Source organism: Xenopus laevis, chromosome 6L (genome assembly GCF_017654675.1).
Source record: "Xenopus laevis strain J_2021 chromosome 6L, Xenopus_laevis_v10.1, whole genome shotgun sequence".
Taxonomy (NCBI): Eukaryota; Metazoa; Chordata; class Amphibia; order Anura; family Pipidae; genus Xenopus; species Xenopus laevis.
In genome coordinates, this window is record NC_054381.1 from 99,618,814 (window position 1) to 99,641,039 (window position 22,226).

The following is a 22,226-nucleotide window of genomic DNA, read 5'->3' on the forward strand; positions in this document are numbered from 1 at the left end:
GTTGGTAATGTTTCCTAGGGGTACAATAACGGCAATCAGAGGCATCTCGCAGGGAGTCACAGATGTTTCTTTTCTCCGTATGTGTTATTGATCTGTATTTGTATTTGATACCTGTTCTGTACACAAGTGGACAATATGTATATGTATAACCTGATGAAAGTCACATTGATGTATAACCCTGGCAAACTCAATAAACTTATCTGAACAAAAAAAAATACTTAAATAAACAAAACTGATGCCTCCAAGAGAAGGGAAATTGTCATGTTCGGCTCCCTAAATCCAGAACAAGTGCTAGGCTCCTGGGCACGGCTCCGCTTCCACCTGTAGCAGCCGCCTTTGGCCTCGGGAGGAGCCCACAGCTACTGCTCAGTCAGGCAAGGGTCAATACCGATAGAATTCAGAATTCAGAATAGTCAGGCAGGCAAGGATCAAAACTGGAGTCAAAACAGACAGGAATAACACCCAAATACTAAACAAGGCAATGAGTTTGGATTCAAAGCTCCTTTAAATACATTTGAATTTCGCGCCATAGCGTGATGACATCACAAGTCATAAACCCAGAAGCGATTGGCCATGAATGCCATAGAGGAACCGGCGAAAGGAGAGGACTAGGACTGCGGGCGTCTCCGCGGCATAGTCCCAGACGGGGCACTAGTCCCCGCTAGACCATCAGGGTGCATTACAGAAATACATTTACTTGCCCTTCTATGGCATGTGATTTAACTTGCTGTACAGGATCTACCCTTATGCACAGCTAAGGTTATATCACTGTTACCAGCCTCACTTTCATACAGTGATTAATGTACCCCTATTGTAAAATATAAGGATAATTTAAGTCACAGAGGCGTTCTATGACCATATAAACGCATAGGGCCAAAAGCATGGAACTCCGAGGTGACTTCTAATATCCTCATATTTTACAACAGGGGGTACACAATTTATTATAATATACAAGTGAAACCTTTTGACTAACCACCATTTATAAGGATATAATTTACAGGATATTCATGGGCCTTGTGTATTATATAGTGAATAAAATACCCCCTCTTGTAAAATATAAGGATATCATAAGTTACTGAGGAGTTCCATAACCATATAAAAACACATGCGAGGCAACGTTAACGCATACTATTATTCTATGCAAAAAAAACAATAGCCACCCACTGGATGCGAGCACATCCCTCTTCCATCAAGGCCTGGCTGAAGATGGTAAATGCCACGATTCCACTCTACAAACTCACAGACGAGAGCAGAGGTTCCCCTGACAAATTTGATAAAGTGTGGGGACCCTGGTGTGACATACTTCCAGAGGCTCTCCAACTGCTGGACCCTTGAAACTAATAACTCCACACCCAAGAAAGAGATATTAAGTTACGCCTGATTGCCGCGTGGGAATATACCTAACAAAGTAACTCTTATGTTGTGTTAATGCCTTTGACAATATGACCGACCTGATATATGTGTATTGTATCATACTTGGTTTATGAAAATAAAAATTGACCTAGAAAAAAAAAAGATACTTTAAACCCCACCACCCCCACCCAATTGAATATAATTGTGAACCTTTGGACCTCTGGTCGGCACTACTCCTGCTAAAAAAAAGCAAGGGCCTGGGGTAATCTCCAGTGAGCTCTGCGTTGACATCTTCACTAAGCTCCCAGGAACCCATTGTGGCCTTCCATTTGCACAGGAGAGCTACAACTCCAATTGTAATGTATGACGCATGAAGAAACAAGGCTAAAGCTAATGTAGTTGCTGCATATAAATTAGGACATGGATGCTAAAAAAGTTGGATAAGGTTGTACCACTTAAGCTGGTGACAAAGTAGATCAGAACAGCACAACACAAACTGCACCATTAGATTATCCTCCTGTTACCTTCAGATTAAAGAAGGGCTTCAGAAGTGAGCATTGCTCATTCATATACCCATGGGTGTCCGCAGAAAATTTTCCAGGGGGGCGGCAAGGAGGCAAAGGAATCGCACAAATTGCTTGTACCAATATTTAAGTTTCAGAATCTACAAAGCTTTTCTATAATATATAAAGTAGTACAAATTGCATACATATAGCATTCTCATTCTGTTACTGACACTTTAACATCAATTGGATCATTCCTATTTGGCCCAGCATGTGGGTGGCCTAGTCCGGCTCAGATATGCTCATTTAGTGACCTCTCCAAGCAAGTGGATATTGCAGTGTATGGCCAGGTTAACTGTATTCAGTGCATTCACAGGATTTGTATACGAGACCAAACAACACCCAGTTTACAATCTTTGTTTTGAATTCTTTCATAACTGTCTATAATTTAGTATTTTTTTTTTTTTTTTGAAAACCCCGCCTAGTAAGGGCCAAGGGTGTCTGCTCTCTGGATTTACATTTTTGTTCTTTCACAAAGCTAGCCAGCATTATACCTACACACATTATTCTGCGCTAATGCAGCCATCTTTATTAGTCAAATAAGTACTTTTGACATGTACATTTAGCAAGGCGAATCAGTCCGTCAGTTTAAATAGCCAGCTTGCTAGTCTGTGCATAACCAAAGTAGTGCCTTACATTCATGAGAAATAAAAATGTTCATGTGGGCTGAGAGTGGACAAACTGAGCAGGAAGACGTGTACAACAAATGCCCTTTACTTTGGCTGCCAACAACCTACTTTCTAGGTGGTTTGTAAAGGAGTAACATAATGACAAGAGTGTAGAATTTATGTTCAAGCATTCTGATATCTAGGGGAAAGCTGCATTATTACCTGGGTGTTGTGGTGGTAGGCAAAGGGTTAAGAGTCAGCCAAATATAATATTACTTACTTTGTGGGGAGGAATAGGCAAAGGTGGGCTTAAAGCAGAAACAAAGAGGTAGAAGAAGGACAGGAACAGGAAAGGGACTGAGGTTCAAATATATAGATATATCAATATTATAAATCTAATATTATAGATATTTATAGCTATACAAATATATAAAGGAGTGAGGAGGCATAGGAGTATTAGAAACTGAGAGGTGATTGTGGAGTAAATCAGCAGAGGGAAAATATAAATATGAGAAATGAATTAAAAGTTAAAAGATTCAATGAGACAAGGAACTAAAGGGGTCAATCTGCTTTGTGGCAAATGCCCTGGAGAGAATGGTTGTAGACAAACTAACACCCAACTTGCACCTATAAGATTTAATAACCTAAAATAAGTATTTACACAGCTATCTATACACAAATTCATTTATACTCTCTATCACACACACACACAACACACATGCCCACCTGTAAGGAAAGCATTTTAGGACATCATCGGGAGAACACATACTCCTACATGCGCTCTTGTAAAGAAGTATGCAGACTTGTCTCTTATTTTGCTCACTTATCCGAAGAAACTGCAGTCACACTGCAGTGCTGCCCACATTTGCTGTTGCAATCTCCCGCTTGTGGCTCATTCCTCAGCCCTCATTACAAAAGCCCTCCATCCTCAGCCCTCCCTTCTTAGCTCTCAATTTAGATATAGTTTGAAACAGACACCGTCGATATACATTATATCCAAGAACTGATGATACTACAGCTATTTGACCTCACCAGGGGGTAATGCAATTTCTGGGGCAGTTTCTGTTGTTATAAGCATTTCTTATAAACACAGTTTGCGATATGGTACAAACATACTTCTGTTCTGTGATTTATTACGCCAGTGCCTGTTTTAGCAACACATGAGCACCACACTGTTGAACACTAGGTGTCACTGTTTAGCATGTTAACTAAATATTTTCTCCATTTAATAGTTCAGTGACTCGCTTTTTCCTACAAAACATGGCCATTATCCCCAACAGTAAACAACTCCTAATATCCAGTGGCCGACGACCTGCATTGCACAGATTACGTCATTGTCTAAGCTTGGGAATACATTATAACCACAAACAGTTGTAGCATTTTGATGTTCAATACATTTGAACAATATATTTGTGTCTAATGATTAATTTTTTTAAGAAAAAATTTGTATTACAAGGCATTATGTATGGTACGACATTGTACTAAAACATATTTTCTTTTGCTTTGTGGTGTCCTGCAGAATTGAGGTTACGTGTAAAATAATAACATTTTGGGCAGCAGGCAGTTATGGCTGTGCCAAGGGAGTGAAATAAACTGTTGAGTCTCACTTGCCTGTAGCTAATGTCACAACTGCTCAAGTCAGAATGCTGGTAAAGTACTCTATTCCTCATTCTCTATACTAATGCACTAGCGTGAAATTAGACTGCTGCAAATTTAGGTAAGCAATATTTCTTTGCAAATATTACTTTTTATTTTAGAATACATTATTTTTACCACCTTCATAAGTCCCGCAGTATCCATGTACAGTATGTACCATAAAACAGTTACTGGACTACCTCTTTCCCTACATTTAGGATGATTATCGGCTCTCATAACTGTTAGATAAGCAACATTTTACTGAATGGGATTGTTAGCTATGGGTTTCTGATATTAAAGGGAACCTGTTGTCAAAAAAAATATTATTCCCAAACAAAGGTGTGGGCTAATAGAGCCCGCACTCCAGTTGGGGGTAACGGTAGCTTTTTTTTAAAAAAAGCCCTCCACCAGCGGTAGGACATTCACACCGGGATGGAGCTCCCGGTGCAATCGGCCATGTCCATCAGAGCATATGAGCATAACGCACTTATGACATCACACGCATGCGGATAATGAGCCAGTTGCGGCATTTGCTCATTATGCTCAGCGTGTGCAACATGGACACTCCCACCAGGAGTTTCCACCTGGTGCAGGGGTCTAGTTCTGGCAGGAACCAATTTAAAAAATAAAACTAGTTACCCCCAACCAGAGTACGGGCTCTATTGGCCCGCACCTTTGGTTGGGGATATATAATATTTTTTGGCAACAGGTGCCCTTTAAGATACAGCTCCATACAGCTGACCTGCTTCCGCTTGTGTGCAGTCACATGCAGTGGAGGTCTGCCTGAAAATGGCTGTGTTCTCATAATTGGGCCGAACTCTGCACTGTGTGACTGCATTCAAGCAGAAGTGGTTCAGATGAATGGAGTTCGGACAGCAATCAGATCCTCTTCTCTCAGCCTGAAAAAAATATGCAGAGTGAGAGCAGCATAGCCAATGCTCTGTGTGCCCCTTGTCCTAAACACAGTATCTTATCCTCATCCTGGCAATCATGCTGATCTTAAAAGAAAAGGCAACACCGCTAAACCATATGTAAAACTTCTGCAGCTTCTTTGGTCGTGACGGGCATTTTCCCCTTTACGATGTCACAAAAATGGCTGACAAATTAGTGTGCCAAATTTTTCTTGCTCTTGGCTTCAGATAAGACATCACCTGTGCACGCACAAATCCCAGAAAGTCTTGGTCTTAGACTCCTGCATTACTGGAAAGTTTACATTGCAAAAGTAATAGGAATTTAAACAGGGATGACTGTGCTACTAAGAAATCATGCAGGATTAAGAAGAATCAACTGCGCTGCAGACTTCAGTGCAAGTAGGCAAAAACCTAAAGAGTTAATCCTTATTGGGGTTGTCTTGTTCTTTAACTGTAGGTACTTTGTGCTCGCAGGAAAATGATCTGACTGCTGCAAACTAATGAGCTTCCGTGCTGTACTAGTGGCATTTGTCAAATGGGCCCCCAACAACGAGCCAAGGAGGCTTTCAGCTCATGTAACAGGACCCAACTTTTACCTGGATCGTCGCTGTTTGTTTACTCTTGCACACTTTTGCACATATTTACACACTTACATACACACATTTACACACCTTTTAGAGCTGTACACGCATGCATACACACACATTTTTTTTTAAAGTTCTTTATTTTATTAGGGTAAATGTAAGCCATAGAATAAGTATCTACAGGGTAGATTTTAGGGTCTTTACATGCCATGTACTTTGGATAATCCTATGTACAGTGGGCATCAAACTGGCATTCATATTTAGGGTGTTTTATCTTGGTACCTAATAATATGTGGGAGATAAGATTGAGGTGATTTTCAGAAATGTCACCAAAATCACCAACTTTAGGAAAGCTTTGGGGCTTGGTACTAGGAGTAGAAAGACGTGGTTGCCCAATTTGGATTTGCTGGAATGCGTATTTTCCTAAAATATATACTGTAGTTTTCTAGGATGAAAGTACTTTTTAGTACCTTTGCCACTCATAAAATGCTGTAAATGTGTTCATTTTGCAGTATCTGGAATTATAGAATTGATAGCTTATATGGGGTGTCTTAATTTTGGGGCCCCTATATTCCACACTTATGTAAACCTATGCATATCCCGGTGTTCCTATTTAGGGTGTTTTATCTGGTTACCTAATGATAATGATGGTTAATGAGATTGTATACTAGTAATATCATTATTTACCTCTCTAGGACCAAACATGGTCTTCAATTTCCCCTTTTGCCCTGTATTCTGATGACTGTGCCATCAGTTGTCTTGTAACTAACAGAAATACAATAATTTAGCATACTGACATTTGTGCAAGACAGATACCAAGACAAGCAGCTGCTTTCATGATGTTAAGCACACACATCTAATAATTTTGCACCAGCACGTTGTGAACAATAAAATAGAAAAATGTATTTATTTTGAAACGTCGTCATTTAGATATAATTTACTGTTGTTTAATTCTGAAAATATACATAAAAGTCACAAACATATACATGTTACTTCATGTGGCAGTCTGCAACTCTACTAAAATGACTGGATGTCAACAGTGTGTATGTGTATACCCAATTTATTAGTATGGTTTAGCTTCCATTTGTGTCTTTTAAATAACCTAAAAGCCAGACATATATTATTATTTGCACTAAACATTCCTTCTTGCAAATTTGAATTTGCCTTGGTTAAATAAATGATAAAATTCAATAAAGATAATAGGGGTAATTTACAAAATCTCAGAACACAAGTGCAAGAGCATCACTTATGGCTCATTCACTCAGCACTTCTGTTGCATGTAGAGCTTTACTCTACATGCCGATATGCCTCCATCTGTCTGCCTGTCATGAATATAATATGTCTGAATGCAGGCAATCAGTGGTATAACTATAGAGGATACAGACCTCGCTGGGCCCCCAGGGGATAGGGGGTCCTGGACCACTGGGTCTGCTTCGTATGTAGCTTGAAATCCCCCCCCCCCCATTTCTTTCAATTTTTGCATGCACCCTTGCAAGCAGGCAGTAAGAGAGGGGATTGCAGGCCGGAGCAGCAAGTGTGAGCAGGTGCAACTCTCACTCTGTAACAGAGTCAATTGGAATGCTTGTGCTTTTACTAATGATAGATTCATGTATTGATAAATTGCACGTCAAAAAGTGCTTTTACACGACCTTGGAATGTATTTCCCGATAATCCTTCATTGACAGGACTGGAAGCAATTTCATTTGTATAAAATATTGGTAAAAATAAGAGAAACTACTTTTCCTTCATATCCGAACTCAACTTCCACATAAACTTAAGTCCCAGTGAAATAATGGACACAATATCAAGCAGTTAGCCAGATATATTTGGCCAATTTTTTTTTGAGCTTTGGACTGATTCAGCTCAAATGATTCTTAGTATTGTCTGCTGAATTTTGCTTCTCCTCTGAATGGTTTATTTCAAGGCCTTTGGAGAATGCTCTTCCACTGGGCTTTGTTGGCAAAACAATGAGTGCAAGGAAGCATACAACATGCAGGTAGAAATACAATGACCTAGAAAAAGACAAGCAAGAATCAATAATTAGCATTTAACTAGCGCTTAAAGGGGCAGTTCACCTTAAAATTTACTTCTAGCATGATATAGATGGGCCTATATTATATGCAAAGTTTTAATTGGTTTTATTTGTAAATGGTTACTTTAATTAGCCTTCCTATTTCACCTCTTTCCAATCTATAAGTATAGATCATAATTTTATTTGTATTTTTCTGTTTAGATGGCCCTCTACAAGTCATCGCAATATGTTGGTGCTCTAAAAATACTTGATAATAAATATTGCTTTTAAACTGCTGCTTGGTTGATAAGAGTAATAAAGTTGAAGTAATAAAGAGATAAATTCAGTCTAAAGCTTCCATATCAAAATGTAAATAACTAAGAAAGAAAATAGACAACATGCTAATTATCTTGGAATACGTATATCTATAATATTTTGGAAGTTAATTAAAGTTAAATACCCCTTTAAGCGTTTTGTAAGGTCATTGATCACTACACTGAGGAAGAATCGTGAAAGTCAAAATGCATGAAGCCTTTAAGATGGCAGCCTCGTTTATTTAGTTTGATGTTAGCAATGATTATTATAAGCCTACCAACACAAATGTGTGCCCAGGGCAACATACTTTAAGTAAATAAGAAGCAAGAGACAAGAATTATAATTGGGGAGGACCTGGTTGTTTTCAGGATAACGGATCTTTCCGTAATTTGCGTCTTCATGCCTTAAGTCTACTAGGAAATCATTTAAACATTAAATAACCCCAACAGGCTGGTTTTGCTTCCAATAAGGATTAATTATATCTTCGTTTGGATCAAGTACAAGCTACTGTTTTATAATTAGGGAGAAAAAGGAAATCATTTTTAAAAATTTGGATTATTTGGATAAAATGGAGTCTATGGGAGAGAGCCATTCCGTAATTCGGAGCTTTCTGGATATCGGGTTTCCGGATAAGGGATCCTATACCTGTACTTTAAAACCCATTGGGTAGGTTTCAGTTTATAGCATGAAAATGGAAAATTTGGAGTTAAACTATTATAGTTTGCATAATTTTGTAACCTATCTTATGTAAATATTACCCAATTGTAAAATAGTACTAAGGCTTACGCTTGATTTCAGACAGAAAATGCAAACAATAGCATTTTTGGCCAAAATTCACTGTAATGGGTGGATCTGACTCCATATTATCAATGCACACAAGGAGACACTGGTGTTTTCTTTACTAGCATTTTCTGCCAGTGTACAAAATGCCACATCTGTCATTAGCCAACATAGGGTTCCCAGACAATGCTGATACTCCCCATGAGGAATAAAGCAATGGGTACTGTGTGAAGTTTAGTTAGTATGAGATTAGGCTAATATTTATTTGCTTGTTAGTCATTTCTTTAACCCAAGCAAAGTATGTATTTTCATATATCTGTTTCCATGTTAGAAGGTACAGGCTCTCTGACCAAATGTTGGACTGAAGGGGGTTAAACCTAAAAAGCCTGAAAATACCATTATTCACGTACGCATAACAAAATCTGCCAAAATGGCTGCCTTAACAAGCAAGGCTTGGTGATATGTATAATACAAAAATACCAATGCACAATGTCAAACATCACACAAAACTGTAAGTTTTCTAGTAGTCGTTATGTCTACCTTCTTTCAGTTATAGCTACTTATATTTAATGGTGTACAATGTTCCCTTTAATTTCCTTTTGTCTATGTGCATAAAAATAAGTAATCATACAATAAGGATCATGCAAGTAACATCAAAACATACTTGTACAGTTGAATGGATGGTCCAGCTGCCAACAAGACAAATGGGGCAACGGTGTAGCAGATAGCCAGCTGTGTTGCAATCCAGGTTAATGTGTCATAAAGAAATTTCCACGATGTCGAGGTTATGAAGAAATGTCGAAAATTATTTCTCATCTGAGAGAAAATTGAATAACAGAAACATTGAAACTGGTGCTTAGAAATATAAGTATTTCTTTAACTAAATAATATGCACAAATATTTGTATTTATTTTTAATTAAAGACTTCCAGTCATTGCTAACAGTCATTGCTAACATTCTAACTTATCTGGAAAATGTCGTTATCTGAAAGCAGGCCAAAATGTTATCACCACTAACCATTTAGCAACTGAAATATGCATTCTTCAGAGATGATCTAACTAAGTAGTGCATACTGGCAGCAATAGAGCTTAAAGGAACAGGTCAGTGTAAATATAAAAACTGGGTATACAGATAGGCTGTGTGAAATAAAAAATGTTTCTAATATAGTTAGTTAAAAACGTAATGTATAAAGGTGGAGTGACTGGATGTGTAACATAATAGCCAGAACACTACCTCCTGATTTTCAGCTCTATAACTCTGAGTTAGTCAGCGACTTGAAGGGGGGCCACATGGTACATATCTGTTCAGTGAGTTTGTAATTGATCCTCAGCATTCAGATCAGTTTCAAAAGCAACAGATATGACCCATGTGGCCTCCCCTCAAGTCTCTGATTAGTTACTGCCTGGTAACCAGGGTAACCAGTCGGTGTAAACCAAGAGAGCTGAAAAGCAGGAAGTAGTGTTCTGGCTACTATGTTACACATCCAGTCACTCCAGCCTTTATACATTACATTTTTGCCTAACTAATTATATTAGAAACATGTTTTATTTTGCACAGCCTATCTATTTACCCAGTTTTTATTTTTACACTGAACAATTCCTTTAAAGGCTACAGTTACAAATTCATTTTCCTTTAATCTCAGATTGTTAAAAGGAAAACTATAACCCTGAACAATGTATTACATAAAACAGCTCAAATAGAAAACCCTTTTTTGTCTAAATAAACTATTTTCATAAAAAATTTACTTTTTTTAGTAGAATATGACATTGGGGAATAATAAATAGAAAATAGCAATTTTAAGAACTAAGGGCCGCCCCCTGGGACTATATGATTCACGGTGCATACAAACACCGAAGGGCACCCATACATGTTAGGCCAAATGAGACAATTAATGGACGAACTTCTGTCATTTACTCTCACACTTCATCATTATATCTGGTCAGGTGATCTCTGAGGCAGCACAAAGAATATCATAAAATGGTGGCTCAAGGTAAAAGGCAAAATTTACTGATATCTATATTGCAGTTGGGTAAAATTCTTTAATAGGCTCCTCAATATGATATAAACATCTCCCGGTTAAGTATTCCTTCTGGGGGTATAGTTTTCTATTAAGGGATAGTAAATTCTGTAGTGAAAATACATTGGGAATGAAGTTGAAAGCAAAAGATTGGGCACTAAACTAAACATTTAGCTAATTTGGTAAGTGAAAGGTACTTAACAACTTCTGCAGGAATCATTGAGTTAAAAACAACAAATTTCCAAACATTAATGCACAGTTATATTTATTTCACCAACTATAAAACATAGGAACAATGAAAGAGTCTTTGTATTATTGTTCCAGGGATTTTTGCCCACTGTTCCTTACAGATTACTTCTTATTCTGAGATCTTGGGTCGCCTTGCATGTTTTAGATCAACCCATAGAGTTTCAATGATAAGGGGTCTGTAAGGGCCATTCTAAAAACCTCAGTTTGCTTTTCTTCAGGCTCATGGTGGCTTTTGAGTTATGTTCACAATCATTGTCTTGTTGTAGGAACCATCCCCTTTTCAGCTTAATTTTTTTGGCCTTCCAAATCATTCCTTGACTTCCATAGTTCCCTTTAATCTATTTCTTTAGGAAACTGCGTACAGTAGAAATTGTGAGCTGGAAGCACTTTCAAGCTTTCTAAAGCAAAACCTGCTTTCTAGGCATCAGTTAGCTTCATTTTGGATCCTCACTCAGTTGCTTATAAGAGCTCATGGTTGTTGCAGGACAGCCCAATATTTAGGGTGTCAGAGATTTTATTAAAGGGGAACTCCACAAAAACATAATTTAGTAATAAGGTTTTTGAAAGGTAAACAACTTTGCAATATACATCAAATAAAAAATATGCAGACTTTTTATAAGTTTTAATAGTTTCTGACAGTTCCCTAAGCCTAGCCCCCTGCTTTTCTGCTGATCTACTGGACTACTTTGCAGAGCTGGCGGACTACTGTTACTTTGTATCAACAACCAGCTGCAGAAAGAGAAGAACTGTTAAACAGCTGGATTACAGCATAAAAAATGGCATTTATCCATACTTTTTAAAGAAACAGGTAACTGTGATGGGTATATTAGGGGTGTCTGTGTTATGGTGGCCTCTTAATTAAATTTTGGTTTGGAAGCCGGAGTTCCCCTTTAAGCTTCACAATATCCGACAGGTGACAACTCTTAACAGTTACTAAGGCCTAATAAGGTAATTAGGATCAGGAACTATGCAAAACAGTGTACCTACATGGACAAATGAAAGTGTGCCTAAACTTTTACATCTGCCACAATTACTATATTCTTTGTTGTACAGTTGGTGAAATAAAATGTAACTGCACATTAATATTTGCAAATATGTTGTATTTAAGCACTGATTCCTGCAGTAGTTCTTTACTACTTTTCATAGAATGCTCTGGACCTGGGTTTTCTGGATAAAGTATATTTCCATAATTTGGAACCTTCATACTCCCGTTTGGTAGTTTGTTTTCATTTACAAGAACCTTGCTTGTCTATGTCTGAATTTTGGCCTTTGACTCAAACTGCGGTTATAGGTGCTAGTGAGACTTATATAGCTATTTAATTGAATATTGTATGTATATTGATTGATTTCCACTGACAGTGAAGGCACATTGATACCACATTTTTGTGGTTGTGTGAGTATACAGTATATTGGCTGAACAAGCAACAGTGGGTTAAATTAAGAGAATGTTATTATTCCTTTTGTTTTTTACATCAAAACATGTGCATGCTCTGTATACACACCTCTACTTTTAAAAAAAACTTTAGTAAAAAACAGAAATCAGTCTGAATGGTGAATCAGCACAATATGCCCTGACATTAGGATACATACCGCTCTTGCAGCAAGCATAACAGGAATTGCTGTAACAAAAGTGAAATAATATCCTGGATAAGCACCGTGCCACACCCCAGACAACATAAACGTTAGGCCTGTCCGGTACTTTGGAGCCCTGTCATAGCAAACCCTGTGGAAGAAAAAATACAAAATATAATGTGCAAAACTTTCATAAAGTGAAAAAACTATAGATAGACTGGACCCAAGTGGTAACAATGGTGCCAATCCCATGCAAATCATAAGAATCAATTGGTGGTCATCACCAATCACCAGCCCAGTCGATAGGGAGGCAAGTCCCGATATTATGACACACACACCTGCTGAGCTAAAACCATCATGACTGGTGATTACCCCTTGTGCCATTACCAGAAGACAGGGCCCAAAATAGAGGTAGGCAGGATAATTATATGAGTTAGCTCCAACACACCTGCTAAAAAAAGGAGTACCCCCCGTAAAAGATATATTTGATCTAACTGTCAATCAAAATCTGACACCCAACTCCTGCAAGAAGACAGAATGAAGAGAAACAGACGCCGAGAGAGGGATAGTGAAGATAAACTTGATTATTTCAGAAATGGGACAGAATTTTTATTTGATATTTAGAAAATGTCTTATTTTAGTATGATAAAGCTAATGCATTTTTGTGATAGCTCGGCTTTAAATGAACCAGTGTCCTTAAACTCAACTGCAACTTGAACAAAGCTGGCTGAAATACTTTGTGTCTATGTGCTGTACTTGTTTCTGAGCCAAGCTCAACTCTCCTGATGATGTCTGGCACAGTCACTGAACAACTGTAAGGCTTCTTGTTAAGTAAGATCTGCCATTATGAAGTTAGTAGGCAGAGAAATTTGGATTGGTGCTTGTTTCATAACATTTTTGTCTTTCACATAAAGATTGCTGCTTCTTTAATAGCCCGGTATAATTGTCCTTTAGGGAAGAGCTTCACCTTCAAAGTAAAAACTTAAGGAGAATGAATCAACGCTTGCATACATATACAGAGATAGAGACAAACCCGTACAGTAGGTAATGAATGCCTTCCTGCAAGGCCTTACAATCTAAAAGATGCAGAGAAAAGTGAGACATATGGTAGAGGTTGCATATACAAATAGATTGCTGATTTGTTTTGATTGTCTTAAGTAGAATGCCCTTTAAATTCATATTTGCCCTGTTTACTGCACTAAATAACAAAAACTATGAATATTTCTTAATTAAAACAATATTTAAAATGTATGTTCAGCAGAAGCCCTATTGATTGCACTAATTATGAAAATGGGGGTGTACTGCCCTTCCAAGTGCACTACATAAAGGATCAGGAAGATGTGTTATTATGGAACGGAAGCAGGTTTCCTTATGGAAGCAATATGCATTGCTGCCTCATATTAATACCACAGATCTGTCTGACTTTATTAAGAATCTCACATGCTCTGTATTTACCCTGCCAAAAATTTCTTGCAAGCTTGATCCCAACTTACATCGGAGCTCTTTCCTTGGGGTAGATTTATCAAAGAGTGAAGTTAGAGAACTCCACAGTCCACAGAGTGAAATTCCGCCTCTCTCCATTCACTTCTATGTGATTTTTAAAGGCGTATTTATCAAATGGTGAACTTTCACTATCACCCTTTGATTTGCATTTAGAAACCCATAGAAATGAATGGAGAGAGGTGGAATTTCACTCTGCGGACTGGGGAGATATCTAACTGCCTTGATAGAGCTGTTAGAATCTTCCTTTCACATAAGAGAAAACAGGCTCCTCCACCCATACCTCCCAACATTTGGAAAATAAAAATAGGGATAACATTTTTTTTGACCAAGCCCATTTTATGGCCACACCTCTTAAATACCACATCTATTTTACAAAATGTGGAAAGTTTGAACACATTTCTGGGGTTTTAGAGTCAGATTTTATGTGTTATTACAGTTTCAATGAATGTGATTTGCCCTTTAGGCTGTGAGTCTCAGTTCTCCCAAGAGACCTGCTTATTCTAAATTGTTACAATTGTATCTTTGATTATCTTTGTTACAAAGGTACTTAAATGCAGCTGCCATGCATTCTGGGCTCTATGCCAAAAGCCTTTTCTTTAATTTTAAGTTTTAGAAACTTTATATTTTTTTCTGGCTGTTCAGTGCAGGAGATCAAAGAGAAATTCATACATTTCAGTAACAATCCGGGACTGCGAATTGAGTTGTTAAAACTGGGACTGTCCCATGAAAATCGAGACAGTTGGGAGGCATGCTCCACCACTTAAAACATGGCTACCCATTAAGCAAACATATAACTTTTCAAACACATTTATTCCACTGAACCTGGCTACATCTCTTCCCTTGTGTCTCCATACATTCCTGGCTGACTCGTCCATTTCTCTCATAGGCACCACCTGGAAAAATCATCCTCTTCCAATTCTGTGACCTTCCATTTCTGTAAATGTTGCTGTTTATTAGCTCTAGAATTCCATCCCTGAATTCCTCTATAGAGAACCATTCCTAAATCTTCTCAAAATTAAACTGAAAGACTACCTATTACAGCAGTAGCGATACATCTTTGCACTTGACGTCACCATGCAAAACTGCAACTTGTATTTCCCTCCTATATGTGTCTGAGCCTTTAGATTGGAAGTTCTGGAGAAGAATCTTGTTGTTGATTCTTAGCAATTGAATGTAATTGTATTTATTTATGCTCTATTATTGTACTTGACACCATATTTTCTACTAATATATTGAGTTTATTTCACAGTGTTGTGTATACAAGTAATACTATATTAATAATAATATTTAGATACTTTGAGGTCACCACCCCCCCAAAATCCCACCTAAAATTAGGCTGCATTGACTGTACTTACTGGAGGAAGGGATCTTACTTCAGCACTCACCATTGTAGTTGCAGCAGCTAATGTTCCAGTACTGCTTATAATGCTATAGTATTATATAAACAGTGCACCTTCCTACAATGGCATCAATATGCCTTCACTGTCAGTGGAAATCGATCCATATACATACATTATTTACCTAAAAAGGTATATAAACCCCGTAAGCACCTATAACTGCAGTTTGAGTCAAGTGCCAAAATTCAGACATAGACAAGCAATGTTCTTGTAAAATGCAAACTTACTACCAAACAGGAATGCTGGCAATCAGAGACACTGCTGCAGAAGCTTTAATGTCACAGTGAAACATCCATGGCAGAGGATACATGAAAAACTATTAAAAAAACTCATTTGAAATAATCTTTTTAAAAAAAACAAGTTTTCACTGACACACTGTGCACGCTTTGCATACAACATAATATTCATATCTTGTATTAATAATTTAAACCATTGTGCAGATAACTTGTTGTTGCTGTATGTGATGGCTAATCACAGTAAAGATACAGTTATAAAGTATATATTGAAAGTATGTTTATTGTTCCCTTTTAAGATTGCAGGAAACTTACCGCTTTAGCCAAGCTGCAGTCTGAATATTCCAGTTGTCTATGTACATTTTAAAACTGGTGGCAGTCTAGGAAGAGAAGGAGAAATACATCTTAGCTATGCAATTAGACATAGATGCTTAATGTGGCACATGCAGGAAGCCTTAATTATGTAGCTGTGTTTTCAGCTCATTAAGAAAAGCCTTAAGGCAGATTTAAGAAAAATTAAAATTAAGTCAACAGTATTTTTTGGCGCATATCTTTGGCATCTAGTCCACTCAACCAAATATTCTTGCTCCAGTTACCATGGTAAATGCTTTAAGTCTGAAAAGAAATATTTTGACAGTTTGCATTAATTACCAGGAGAGCATACAAGGAACACAGAAGTAGATTCTGTCAAACACTGAACTTGAATCAACTAGAAATAAAAATGTCCTAGAACATCTCTTCTAGTCTTTAAATGCCGCAGTTAATCCGAGTCTAAGGTCTGGGGATGCAAAAAAAATTACGTTCAGAAGGAACCAAAGGCATCCTTGGATTAAAGCACTAAATTTTAAATGTGCTTCAGAGCAAAATCCTCACACAGTAAGGGCATGGGAAAAATCACAGATTGCTTTTAATTAAAAAAGCAGGTCTTTTCCTTGTGATATTTTTTTTTACTTATGTCAAGAATGGCCATGTCATAAATTACATTATACAAATGGGCATGCCAAGGGTTAGACAAGTCCTCCTGTTGGCAGCACCACAGTCAGAAAGGTGCATATTCTTCACCCCTTGGTGGAATTGCCAGCAGAAAGGTACACTGAGGGCAAAAACACTTGTTTGATTTTTTTTCTTTTATTTGCACTCCCTTTATAAGTAAGCTTTTTGTTTTATTTCTCATTAAAACACATTACACATACCCAATCGAACAATTTTATTACATACATGCAACCAATATTTTAGATTACTAGCATACAGAGATAAATCTATATTGTAAGCCCACCTCAATGTTCCAGATATTCAAATTGGAAATCAGATCCCAACGAAACTTGCCCTTCTCATCCACTCCATTAAAACCATAACCAGCTGCATTGTTAACAGCATCAGCTAAAACAAAAAGTGATATAAGAATATAAGAATAGCTCAATTAAATACATGTTCTAGGTTTTATGTATAATTATTTACACATTTTTTTCTGTATGCATTTTTGAGCGAGTGTTTTAGCAGAAGTGATTCTCAGTATCCCTAAAGGGATTAATTAATTAACAGGATTGTTTTGCCTTCAATAAGGATTAATTATATCTTAAAGTGGCCATAAACGTAACGATGAAGTGGGCGATATCGGGCTGATCCGATTGTGGGCCCTAGGGCCCAACGATCAGATCATAATGCATCCAATACTGGCGGATTGCAGGACCGAATAAACGCACTTTCACCCAGATATTCATCGGGAAAGCCAGTCGGATGGCCCCACACATGGGTCAATAAGCTGCCGACTGCTTTTATCGGCCCATGTATGGGGGCCTTTAGTTGGGGTCAGGTACAAGGTACTGTTTTATTATAACAGAAAAAGATTTTAATCAAATAATTCAAATGTTTAGAAACCAAGTCTATGAGAGATGGTCTTCCCATAATTCAGAGCTTTCTGAATAACAAGTTTCTGAATAACAAGTTTCTGAATAACTTCTAACTTCACTCTTTGATAAATATACCCCCTTGTGAGATGACTTTTCCTGTAAGCTTTTTGGATAATGTGTTTCTAGATAAGGGAACCCATAGCTGTTCATATATATATTTTGGAAATTATGCCTTTGGAATAAGGATATTTGATACTAGAGTCCATGCTAATTACTGATTGGATATTACAATTAGCTTTTGATAGAATATACATGATTTTACTTTATTTCTCATTTATTTTGAAGAGAATCAAAAGCATCCTAAAATCTGTCGATATAACTAAAGATTTTGAAAATAACAAGACAGGAACATTTTCAGCAACATATTTTAAACTATTCAATTTAGGTGCAAACACTTACCTAACGTCCATGCAAAGTAATATTTTGGCTTGCAGACCTGTGTTGCAAAGTAGAGATAGCCCAACCTTATCGAGAATGGGGTTTTGTTTATAAATGTCTCATCAACTACATACAAAATTGGGAAGGCCTTGGTAAATGTCAGGAAAACAACGAGACATGCTGCAGCAACGCACAGCTTGTATAAAACCACTTCCTGAAAATATAACATAGAAATGATTGAGTTTGTCACTCATGTGGTTGCATTTTTTTAAGACCAACTCAAAAAAAAAGCTGATACATTCAAACGAAATTCACATGCCCTGCACAAGTACTTTGAAGTTGCAAAACTCTATAATTTTTCGCCTTTAAAGGGGCTGTTTACCTTTAAATGAACTTTGAGTATAATGTAGAGCGTGTTATTCCGAGACAATTTGCAACTGATTTTCATTTTTAATTATTTGTGGTTTTTGAGTGCTTTAGGTTTTTATTCAGCAGCTCTCCAGTGTGAAATTTAAGCAGTCTGGTTGCTAGGCTCCAAATTACACTAGCGACCATGCACCAATTTGAATACGATAGTGGAATATGAAGAGGAGAGGCCTGACTAGAAAGATCAGTAATAAAAAGCAGCAATCAAAATAAACTTGTAGCCTTACAGAGAATTTGCTGAGTCAGAAGAAGGGAAATAATTAAAAAACTATAAAAAAAAATATAAAATAAAGACCAACTGAGTTGCTTAGAAATGGCCATTCTATTCTTGCGCTCAGATTTCTTAGCTAGGTTGGCTATTATACCAAAAAACAATCTCTAGCTAACTGCAGACACAGACATTTCTTTCAACAGCATTATGTGTTATGTAAGGGCAATGGCACACAGCATGCATTATCACCCAAGCACTTTCAAGCTTGTGGCCATGTGACAAATACTCCAAAATATTCTTCTATAGAGTCCGGCTGTAATGCTTACTGTAGAATGTAGTTCATTCACAGCACATCCATCGTTCAACCGTAAGCGGCACAAGGCCAGCTAGGGCCTTGAAGTACAGAGGTTAGATATTGGTATACATAGTTTACGTGAGTGTATGTAGGGGTCATGTGATTGTGTGTATGTATGGACGCTGAGTTTCATTTGGAGGGGTTGAGACTTTTGTCTTTTTTCAATTCAATTTAACTATGTTACTATAGGCCAGAAGGTGCAATCCATCATGGCTCTGCACTGGTCCCATGTGATCAAGTTCCTAGGGTTGCATATGTTTATCAACATCGTTTGGGCTACCACTTGGCAACCTAAACCAAATAAGCAGGTTTTAATGGATACGGCCATCTTAACTCTACTACAATAGCATTTAAAAAATTAGATCATCCTAGCTAATGCTACGATTAATCCGTGTATACTATAACGTTCATCTTTTAAACCAGCCTGAATTTCTACCAAACATTGTTTTACAAATCAGTGCTTTTACTGCAATGTGCCTAGGTCCTAGTAAAATATTATTGTATTAAAGAGGACTCTGAATGAATAAGGAAACCAGAGAATGTATGTTATGCATGTTACCCTGCCTCTGTGGTTATTAAATCAAATGTAACCACTGGCCCAATAGCCTAAACACTACTAAATATGCACCTATGAAACACATAATGTAAAATAACACATTTTACATTATTAAATTGAAAAGCTATGAAACCAATTTACCAACAGCATCAATAAATAAATGTTCATTTGTATGGAGATTCAGGATGTGACATTGCAAGGACACAAAGTCATTTTGCATAAAACAGGGTTTGTCCCAGAATTTGGCTTTAGCTCTATAATACACTTAATACACACACACACACATATATATATATATATATATATATATATATATATATATATATATATATATATATATATATATATATATAAATATATATATTCTATAATATACTTTATACATAAATAATGGATTATGTACTCACATTTGGAGATGGATTTGGAAGTTTAGTGTATCCATTCGCTTTTGAGTTGAGGAGCTTTGATTGGATATGTCGGCCTTCAATGAATGCAATATAATCCTGAAAATTGCTGCATGGTCCAGCAAGAACACTCATAAAATTGAGGTGATAGCTCAAGTATTCCAAGAACGAGGGTTTCTTTCTATGAAGATAAAAGCATTTCGATGCTATGCTCATAAAGGCAGGGAATATTTTTACAAACATTCCCTCTAAGACCCATGAAAAAAGAACCAAAAATGTAATTGTAAATTAAAAACATGTTTTAAAAATAACATACATGTCTGTGCTGTCATTTTTGTGTGGATCATGGCCATCTAAACTATATAATCTTTAACACTTAAAGCATAAAGTTAGCATATATCTCTATGGAAACCATCATAATATTTGTATGATATTTGTATGATATTTGTATTTGTATGAGTATGCCTAAAGACACAATTTTACAATAAAACAGAAGCCTTAAGGCTTCTTGTGTAGCCTATCAGTATCAGTGATAGCAAAGTCAGGTTAAGCCAGTGCATAATTTTTAAGTAACTCTAACCCGGTGTACCCTAAAAATGGCCATAAATGGGGCAAGAGGAGGAAAACCTCACCTGAGTAATATTAGTACAATCTGGGCATGCATACTGATAGACAAATTCATGCACATGTGCATTTGATCATGAAGAGGGAGATTAAAATTCTCTGCATGAATGACCAGAATAATTTTAATCTCTAAAGCAGTGGTATTCAGTTGAATCAGTCCGCTCATTGAGGGTAAGGCCAGACGAGGAGATTCGGGGAGATTTTGTCGCCTGGCGACTTATCGCCACGTCTTTTGCGCGACTATCTCCCCGAACTGCCTCAGCATTTTTTCCCCATAGGCTACAGCGCAAAATCGCCTGCGCTAATGCACACAGCCTATGGGGAAAAAACGCTGAGGCAGTTCGGGGAGATAGTCGCGCAAAAGACGTGGCGATAAGTCGCCAGGCGACAAAATCTCCCCGAATCTCCTCGTCTGGCCTTACCCTGAGGCTCAACATTTGGGCTACACAAGTTTTACTTGACATGCAGCAGTGGAAAAAATGCCAGAAGGCTGCTACAGACCACTGATCACTTAAATGGAAAATGCAGTAAATCACCCTGCATGTATATGTTTCCAGGCAATAATCCCCTGTGCAATATTATTCCTGGCATTACCCATTAGGATAGCTATGGCTGCAACTTGCATTTTGCCCACTGCTAGTTAGAAACAAATCAAAATACTGCAAATGCCATTGACCTTAGAAACAGCGTTATGCTGATCACATATATCAGTGGCCATTCTGCTTTGCTCAACTACAGGCGGCACATTGTCACCAAGACTCACACCTACTAGATCTGACCAAATGATAATTTTTTTCTGAGATCAGTCCAAAACCCCAAAACACCAGAAGAGTATGTGAAAGTCTTACTTTATAGAATACTGCTGTTGATCTTTGGTGAGTGATTTAAAACTTCTTCCCAACCCTGGAAAGAAAATAATAATAATAATAATAATATGATAAAAGGACAAAAAACCCTTTTAATGACTACAGACAAACCTTTAACTTTCAAGTTATTCTGTATAAAATTTACAGAATAAAAATAAAGTTATTTTGTTAGATTTTGTTTGTACTGGAATCAGTTATTTGAGTGAGCTCTAATTCATCTGCTAGGAAATGAGCCTCCCCTATATATATATATATTGGATCTAACTGACTATCTCACACTGACTATCTCACACCCAACTGCTGCAAGAAGACAGAATGAGTTAAGATAAACTTGATTATTTCAGAAACGATGCAGAACATTTACTTGGTTGTATTTAAAAAGTTTCTTATTTCAGTGTGATGAAGCTTATATTAAATTTTCCCAATAGTTCCCCTTTAAATGTGTTGGTGGCCTATGACATAATTATTTAGAGATATTTCCCATTTGAGACAGCAGCTGCATAAACATGTGAGCTTTAGAAAATACAAACTTGCAAAGCTGGAGCCAAAGCTACTGCAACCAAGTTTGGAAGTCTTTCCCATGATAATTCACTCGATCCTACTGACTCCCCTACTGTTTTTGTCATGTTCCCCCTCCCCCTGATCAGCAATGGATGATAATGTAGGCGATGCAAGTACCAGCCACTAGAGAGCAATCTCTGGTTTTGTTGTTTGATTCACTCTTTGAGCTACAAACACACTTCAGGCTTGCTGGAACACAAATCC

General features: G+C 37.3%; 1 protein-coding gene across 3 annotated transcripts in view; it reads right to left on the reverse strand.

Annotated features, from left to right (window-relative positions):
* Positions 1-6,537: 6,537 nt before the first annotated feature.
* Positions 6,538-22,226, reverse strand: part of mboat1.L (membrane bound O-acyltransferase domain containing 1 L homeolog) — a 44,259-nt gene continuing 28,570 nt past the window's right edge. For all 3 annotated transcript variants that reach the window (XM_041566314.1, XM_041566315.1, XM_041566316.1), the window contains 8 exons: positions 21,444-21,498; positions 19,975-20,152; positions 18,041-18,233; positions 17,008-17,111; positions 16,047-16,111; positions 12,617-12,749; positions 9,425-9,576; positions 6,538-7,666 (listed from right to left, as the gene is read on the reverse strand). In XM_041566314.1, coding sequence (XP_041422248.1) covers positions 7,513-7,666; positions 9,425-9,576; positions 12,617-12,749; positions 16,047-16,111; positions 17,008-17,111; positions 18,041-18,233; positions 19,975-20,152; positions 21,444-21,498 — 1,034 coding nt within the window. In that variant the 3' untranslated portion in view covers positions 6,538-7,512. The remainder of the gene's footprint in view (positions 7,667-9,424; positions 9,577-12,616; positions 12,750-16,046; positions 16,112-17,007; positions 17,112-18,040; positions 18,234-19,974; positions 20,153-21,443; positions 21,499-22,226) is intronic.